At 36.3% G+C, this 9,185-nt stretch overlaps 1 protein-coding gene across 1 annotated transcript; it reads right to left on the bottom strand.

Moving 5' to 3' along the window:
- Window positions 1–6,350: 6,350 nt before the first annotated feature.
- On the bottom strand, window positions 6,351–8,531 carry LOC107878145 (splicing factor ESS-2 homolog). Its single transcript, XM_016725046.2, has one exon. It carries the CDS (start codon window positions 8,075–8,077, stop codon window positions 6,554–6,556), a length of 1,524 nt encoding a protein of 507 aa, XP_016580532.1. The 5' UTR covers window positions 8,078–8,531; the 3' UTR covers window positions 6,351–6,553.
- Window positions 8,532–9,185: the final 654 nt, after the last annotated feature.

Below are 9,185 nucleotides of genomic sequence, written 5' to 3'. Positions count from 1 at the left end.
ATATATATATATATATATATATATATATATATATATATTCTTTCTCGTTTTTTGTTTTCTGCTTTTTTTTTGTACTTTTGAAAAATATTATATCGAACACAAATAATACCACAACCGCTTATTATATTTGTATGTGCACCATCTTTATATTTTTGTATTCGCTGATATAATTATATTTATATTTTATAGTTTGCACTTGCATGAGTATTTTTATTTTATAGTTCACGTTATTATTTATATTTTTATATTCATTGATATAATTATATCAAATGATACATGTTTATATAACTTGAACTATACAAATAGCAATGATACTTTTTTATATACAAATACAAATGATAAATAGGACATATAAATACTAAAGATACATTTTTATTAAATGATACATGTATATTTGTATATTTTAGACTCAATCAAATACAATTAATTCATATACTTGTTTATGTACCAATACAAATAATAAATTATACATATTAATGTCTAAACTACTCAAATACAAATAATGAATTTATTTAAAGTATATAGTATGATACAAATAAATATAAAATACAATAAAAACAACAAAAAATGAAAGAGAAAATGCAAAAAAAAAAAAAGACAAAAAAGAATAAACGAAACAAAGCAAAAAGAAAAAGAAGAAGAAAAAAAATGAAAAAAATAAAAAAAAAAACAAAAAAAAATGAGAAACGATGAAAAGAAAAAAATTGAAAAAGAAAAAAATGAAAATGAAAAAGAAAAAAGTAGAAAAAAAAAAAAGGGAGGGAAAGGAGAAGATAAAAAATTGGAAAAGAAAAAAAAAGAGAAAGAGAGAAAATTAAGTGAGAAATAAAAGATGGAGGTTATGGATTGTATTTAATTAGTAAGAGAAGTTATTGGATTGTAATTAATCAAAATTTAGGCTAAATTAAATAATTAAAAAATTATGTTTGATAAGCCATGTAGTTTTCCTTGTAATATAAGAGTACTTTTGTCTTTACATAATAAGAAGTGACGGATAATATGAATATTCATACTATCTATTGGGTTTATTCATTTTATCCATATCAAATATGGGTTGGGTTAGATATTTTATCCATTTTAATATGACCCATTTTCGATCCGCCCATATCCAACTCAACCCGCCCATTTGTCACCCCTAGACTGCGCGTACACTCTACCCAGTCATCCACCCAAACCCCATTTCGTGAAAATATATTGGGTATGTTGTTGTATTTTTAAAATAATGAATTTGAACCAGTTACTTGTTGCAATTTAAAAAAAAAAATTAAATAAATTTATACTCCACGTTAAAAATACCGAGTCAGACACATCCGGTGATTGAGCATTGCATCTGCCACGACATTTTAGGCCAGAACCGAAGTATCATAACTTGTGTGTAATGTACGTTATGTAGGATTTTCCCTTTCAAAATACTCGTCCAACATCACCCTATTATTTTCAAATATCAAATTAGCTTATATTATCCTTTGCAATCGAGAACCGATCTACTTTGATCTGAAATAAAACATTAAACTAAAATTACTTGCTTATCACTGGAAAAGAAGTTTTAATAAAGACCTCAGGGGCTTTGTCTGGTGGTAAGAGAGCAGCGTGTGATATGTGGATTAGACGCACATCATGAATTTGAACCCTACTCGTCTGATATTTAAGTGGAGAGGAATAGAAGGGCCGACCAATTATCCAATTGAAAACATACTTGACCAAAACTCACTGGAAAAAAGTTGCAATAATATCAAAGAGATCTCAGCAAAGGATACCATGAGATTAACAATAGGGAAAATGACAAAAACGACCCTTCAATTTAAACTATTTTCATAAAAATGACCATAAAATTTAAATTTCACTTTGTAGCCATTTCAATTTGCTGACTTGTTCTATACCGTTTCTACACACCTTCTATACAATTTATATACATATCTGAATATATCTAAATATTCTATACTAAAATTATACAATTTTAATATACAAATTATACCATAATTATATTTATTTATTTTTACACATTTTATACAACAATTATATCATTTTTATACATTTTCTATATATTTTTTATATATATTTTATACATATACATATTTGATAGAACTATACAATTTCTATACATATATCTTATATAGATACATATTCTATATAACAATTATATCATTTTTATATAATTATATTTAGTTATTATTTCTAAACAATAAAAAAAACAGAATATTTTTTTAGTTTTTATAGCAAAAAAAAAATGAAATATTTTTAAAAGGACCGAATGGTCCAAGTTGAAAATTATATCAGTACTGTATGTGGACTGTATTAATATTTTATATGAACTGTATCTGAACTACATGGGCCAAATGACCCAAATTGGGAAATGGCTATAAAGAAGAATAGTATTCCCGACTAACCACTTTTTAAAAAGATATCAAACTTGGACTATTTATTTTAAAAAGCGATGTAGAGTGTACCTTTCCCTTAAGGATATCCTCTTAAAGTATCACAGTTGAAATGAAGAGAGATATCTTCTAGCTTTCTCAATAGACAAAGCATCTTATGAACACATTTGCAATCAAAATTAATTCAGGCACATGAGGTAGAATCATAACAATAACAATGGCTTTCAGCCGATTTAAGGAAATCACATGAAAACATGTGAATTTACTTCCAAGTTCAGTGACCCACATTGGGTCCTCAAGTCAACTAGCTAGCTCATTTGGTACAAAAGTTATGTCAAAGAGCTTCTTGCAAATAACATTACTTAATCGACCATGGTCATTGAGACAATTAACAGTATATGCCTTTTTGGCAAATGTAAGTACTGCTACCTTAATAACAGTTTTATCTGAGCCAGCCAGCTTGCATGCACTGGAATATTTAGTTGGGTACCCACTACATACCGAGTAATGCAAAACTTACACGGACCATGAGTGTCTGATCATTGACGAGTCTAATTATAGTAGAAGTTGGTTCGTGTAGTCTGTTCTATCTCTATTGTAATTACATTCGAGATAGCAGTGTACTGCTATTAGACAAATCATAGTGGTGTTACTCTATTCTGCCTTCACTCTATGAAAAAGTACACAGCGTGCCTTGTATGTTGGGCAGCAGCATACCTCAATTTAGTTCCAATTTTCCAGTTTAACATCCTTAATATGGATAATCCACCAGTTTATCACATCCTAAAGAAAAATCACAGTGGTCTATTAATGGCTACCAACAGTTAACATCAGATGATTCCAAAACTGCCCTCTGGCAACTTCAACCGTCTTAACCCCTCTTTTCAACCAAAAACACACGAATTCCTCGGTCATAAGATCCCAATAGGTACTAACGAGGATTGCTTAGCTGAAGGCCCTCATCCTCCACCTCTAACCTTAAGAGGTTGGATGTTCGAGTCATCATTGGAGACAATAACAACAACAACAACAAACCCAGTGTATTCTCACACAGTGGGGATTGGGGAGGGTAAAATGTACGCAGTCCATACCACTACCTCCGGAGTAGCAAGGCTGTTTTCGATAGACCCCCGGCTCAGGACAAAGAATAATAATAAGTAAAGAATAATAAGTAAATTCATAATAAAACATGAAACACGTTGGAACAATAGAAATAAGGCACCCACACAGTAGAACCCTATACTAACAAACCAAAGGCACCCTCACCCACAATACCCCCACCCCAAAGCTCTCCTAGCTTCCGACTACGGCCCACCCGCAGGCACTAACCTTCTACTCTTATTCGCATCCTCCCCACCTTCCTATCTAGGGTCATGTCCTCCGTAAGCTGTAACTGCTCCATGTCCCGTCTAATCACTTCCCTCCAATATTTCTTCGGCCTACCCCTACCCCGCCTGAAACCATCGAAAGCCATTCTCTCACACCTACGAACTGAGGCATCCGCGCCCCTCCTACTCACATGCCCAAACCATCTCAACCGAACTTCCCGCATCTTGTCCTCCATCGAAGCCACTCCAACCTTCTCCCGAATAATCTCATTCCTAACCCTATCACTCCTAGTAAGCCCACACATCCAACGCAACATCCGCATTTCCACCACCTTCAATTTTTGGATATGGGCGTTCTTTACTAGTCAACACTCCGCTCCATATAACATAGTCGGACGAACTGCCATTCTGTAAAATTTTTCTTTAAGTTTGAGCAGCACCTTTTTATCACACAACACTCCCGAGGCTAACCTCCACTTCATCCAACCTGCCCCAATCCGGTGGGAGATCCTCATCAATCTCACCATTTCCCTGAATCAAGGAACCCAAGATACTTAAAACTATCCCTCCTACACACCATCTGAGAGTCCAACCTAACTACCAACTCGTCCTCCTGCCTCAAGTCATTAAACTTGCATTACATATACTCTGTCTTGCTCCTACTCAACCTGAACCTTTTAGAGTCAAGTGTTTGTCTCCAAACCTCCAATTTATCATTCACACCTCCCCACGTCTCATCAATCAACACTACATCATCCGCAAAAAGCATGCACCAAGACACCTCACCTTGAATACGCCACGTTAAAACATCCATCACCAAAGCAAACAGACGAGTCATCATTGGAGAAAAAATGAAAAAGCGCCACATTGACTCATGGGCATCGGGGAATTGGTGGGGCTGTTTATCTTAATTACAAAAAAGACCACCATAGGTACTAAACTCATGGGGAAACAGGTTAGCAAGCTAACCTCAAATGATATGCAAGAGCAATTCAACTTCAAAATATGAAATGTGTGTAACCACAAGAGAATCATCCCCATACCCTGACAAATCATTCCTGAATGGTGCAAGTCACTAAAGCCTTCTTTAATTAAATATGATACTTCAACTGAATAACTTGTGGTAATACCTTTGCACAACTTGCCCACCTTTCTCAACTTACATGCATTACCCACTTCATCCTCTTCCCCAATAGCCCAGAGGAGCAAGGAGCCGTGAGGCCTAGCGTGGATGTGTGCTTTATCAACCATTTTAACACCACAGCATCCTCTAGTATATTACACCTCACAACATAAAACAACCAAAAATAACTGTTCAGCCCTACTGCACTACAGCATGAACATAACAGCCTGCTCTTTTTTTAAAACTAGATACCAGAAGGAAAGCAAGCAAAATTGCTCAGACAATAAAATTATAACTAGTGTGTTAACAGAGCTGACAACGAGTGAAATCCCAAAGATCCAAGAGTAAGAGCAAATTCTCTATATGAAGTCTCCTATTACTTTTCTTCCACCAATTAAAAAAAGAGATCATAAATGGCCATATAAAAAGAGAACTTGGTGTTTCATATGCACTGTTCCACTCTGGCTAGTTTTAACAGGCACAGATGTCAGGAGTTAAATATCCTAACCTGCGAAATGATGTAAAATTCTTCCGGAAAAGATCAGCAGAAAGAATTGTATGATGGGGTCCTTCGTGCGACACAATAAGAAAAGAAGAGAGCTAAAACACAGCAGAACGGTGGATTTGAATTGATCGACTGCATCACATCAGATAGAAGATCTATTGAAAAATATAAAGAGATCCCAACCATATCTGCTACACTACTACTCTACCAACGGCACCATTTACAGACTCCCATGACATACTGGGACGGGCGAAAGTGTTGTAAATTACACCGAGCTATGGCATCATATATTACAAAGCTGACACAAGCACAAATCTGTATCTCTGAAGTCTGAAGAGGACCTCATAGAAGTTCGAACTACACTAGGTTCTACTCCTTAACAACATACCACAAAAAAGCATGTGTTAACGAAACTACTACACGAGCTTGACTTCAAAGATAAATATCCTCCTTGGATCTGTCAACTGACTTTCCCACACCCACTAATCTCTTCTTTAGAGGTTTCCGTTCAACAACACCACAAGGCTGAAATAAGGTTATCTACATACACCCCACCCCACCCCCCCGCGGTCACATAACTAGCGAGCAACAACATACCCAATACAGTCCCACAAATGGAGTGAGGTGTATGCAGATCTTACCCTGCCTTTGATATATGTGAGCAAATGACACATAAAATTGATGTTCACTGCAGGGACTAGTTGCAGAAAGATAAACAAGAAAATAACAGCTCAAACAGCTAATGAGTTCTCAGTGCTACTTGGTCATGAATACAATTACACCTTTACAACTAACAAAACCATGGAGAAGCAGCAAAGGAAAACAAGTTAAGCTACAACAGGATCAAAATAGCAGAAATTTAATATTTTTAAAAAAAGTCTTTATCAATTTGCTACCCCAAGAAGTTCATTGCTTTCAAATGGATAAGCAGCTTTCTCATAGGGGAATAGCTCAGCATACTTGAGAAAACTAAAGCTCTATCAGTCCATAAAGTGATAAATAACGTTTGCTAAGCGACGCAAGAAAAAAGGATGATGCATAATCATAAATAGCAAATTCAAGATTTCCACATTTACAGACATCAACTGAGGCAAAGACAACATTTCGTAAAACTTGAGTAAAAGAGACAAAGATTTAGTACAGTTAACAGGTAATACCAGTTTCTTCTTTTTTCTTTTTTGATAAGGAACAGGTAATTACCAATTACATTGCTCTAAGACAATTACCATGGAGGATTTGAGCCTTCTCTTACAGAAGGTGACCTGGAATCTAGACTACCTTCTCTTCCTAACCTTGACAAACTTCTGCCAGTTTTAGGAGTACTCAGTCCAGGACTTGAACCACGGTAACTTGCTCGGAGAGATTCATCTAAAGAGTGAGAAGACTTGGCAATTGCCTTCCGCATAAACTTCTGTGCAGCAGGTGAAAGAGTGCGTGCAGCTGGACTAGCACTCCCTCCTCTAACTGGTGAAGGTAATGGTGGTTTCTGAAACATCTTTGACCTCTCCCTCAACTTACGAGCAGCTTCACGAGATAAAGAATGAGCCTTGACATCTCTAGAGGGTGGCATTGGGATCTTATACTGAGGGCCTTCACCACTTCCACGAATATCAATAGGTGTATCCTCCTGCTCCAGCCGCAGAGGTGTTCCTTCAATTTCTCCCCACGTTATAAATGGTGATTCATCCACACCAGGCGCTGGTGAAGGAGTACTAACAAAACTATACCCATTCTCAGCCTTCTTCCCCGACTCAACAAAGAACTGATTCGGGGTCTTCCTCAGATCATCCAAGTCATACTTCTTAGTCTTATCGCCTCTATCAAGAAACGGAACTGGAGTTGCCCCAGGAACAGGTGTATAAAGCACAGCCACTGTCTCATCCTCTTTGGGCTGCGACTCCATCATTTTACCATGAAACCTCGTATTCACCTTACTAACCTCCTTCGTCAATCCCTTAAGCCTCTCAGCTCTTTCCTCCTCAGTCAACGCTACTTCCCCATTATCCGCTGGATGATACATCAGTAAATTCTTAGCAACATATTTCCACCCTTCCAATGTCGCAACCGGCTGATCTGATGTCCCATATCCATCAGTATCAACCCGCGCCCTCTTAGTACCATCCCCAATCAACTTCACCTCCTTTTCACCTTCCAATAAATACCCATATTTCTCCTTCCTTTTCCTATTCACTTTCTCAATAATCTTCGAAAAGCTCTCATTATCTTCACTCGTATACCTCCTAAAAAACTCATCTAAACTCAAATTCTCATCCACCTCACCCCCACTCCCCTCACCACTATCCCCCAAATCATTACCATTAACTACACTATCAGTAGGGGTTTTGTATGGATCATCAAAAGGAGTAACAGAATTTCGAAAAAAAGTGGAACCAGGGGTTCGTAATTTAACTTCAGTGTTTAATCCAAGAGCTCTACCTCCTCTTCGTTCGATGATTTTCAACTGAGCATCTCGAATTTGAACAGGATCGCCTGTTCGAATCGCTTCAAGCCAATCAAGACGATCGCGAAGTTTAGGGATGTCAGGGAAGAAATCGCGTTCGATTATTTTCTCTATGGCGGCTACATAGGTGTCCTCGTCGAGTACTTTGGATCGGCGTTTATTGGTTGGTACTGTCGAGGAAGAAGAACGGTTAGTGGTGGTTGAATTAGGGTTTTGGTCGGGTAATGATGGGGAAGATGACGGCGATGAGAGGTGGCGGGGGGAGTGGCCCGGCGATAACAACATGGTTGATAAGGTAATTTCTATGGAAACTAGGATGAGTGGAAAGGCGAAGATGAATATTATAGAGAAAAATCTACTTGGGAATAATACTATGTTGGCGGCGACAGAGTTGTGAAGGGAGAAGGAAAAACAGATCCACCTCCAATTTTGTTGAACGCGTTCTCCTTTGCCCTTTTGTTTAAGTTTTTTAATTTAAAAAAAAAAAAAAAGTAATTTAGCTGGTAATGTACATTTTCAAAGTTGTACCCAACTAACAAAAAGACGCTTAAATTTTAAGAATATCCTATTATCACATTGAATAATTGTGAAGTGGTATTTTTATCTTATTTTGGGATAAACTCAATCTTAAGCAGGAAAATAATTATCACGGACTAATTTCTAATTGTCATGTGTAAAAAGACATAAATTAGAAAAAAAAAAAATTAAAAAAGTTTTCAAGCCTCACTCCCCACTCCCGACGCTCCAACCGGCTTCTTCCCTTTCTCTAACCCTCAGCACTAATAAGAAAAAGGAAAAGTTGCAGAGAATTAAGAAAGAAAAGGTTATATCGAATTGTGTTGCTGCTACAAAAATTAATTGTCATTTTTTTATCATTGCAAAATATTCTTTGATCGAATGAAATTTTGACTAACAATGATCATCTCCCTCTTCATTTCCTTTCATTTTTTATTACCTTTTCATCATTTCCTTTGAAAAAAAACAAATGGCGACAATGTATCACATCGGCCAATTGCTTCTCACCGTCAATCAATTTCTTCGTCGCCAATCATCCTTCAGCAACTATGATCAACACCATAACCACCTCCACCATACTTATCACTAAATTATCATTAAATCATTCGCATATTAAAATTAGAAAAATCAAAACCATCACCAAACTACAATCCAAAATCAAAACCTATTAAAGAAAACTTCATAAGAAAAATCAAAGTGTTAGGACTTGTGAAATTTTGATGATTGACAAGTGGTTATGAAACAAGTAAATTTAGTTGGTTCATGAAAAGATTCTTTAAAAGAGTTAAACTTGCAAGAGGACTTTGGGTGGATAAAGTCACATATGCAAAATAAAGGAACAAAGGTTGTTACTTCGAATAAACATAAGGAGATCACC

The sequence above is a fragment of the Capsicum annuum genome, chromosome 7 (genome assembly GCF_002878395.1).
Source record: "Capsicum annuum cultivar UCD-10X-F1 chromosome 7, UCD10Xv1.1, whole genome shotgun sequence".
Classification (NCBI taxonomy): Eukaryota; Viridiplantae; Streptophyta; class Magnoliopsida; order Solanales; family Solanaceae; genus Capsicum; species Capsicum annuum.
This window is presented reverse-complemented; position numbering and strand designations above follow the sequence as displayed.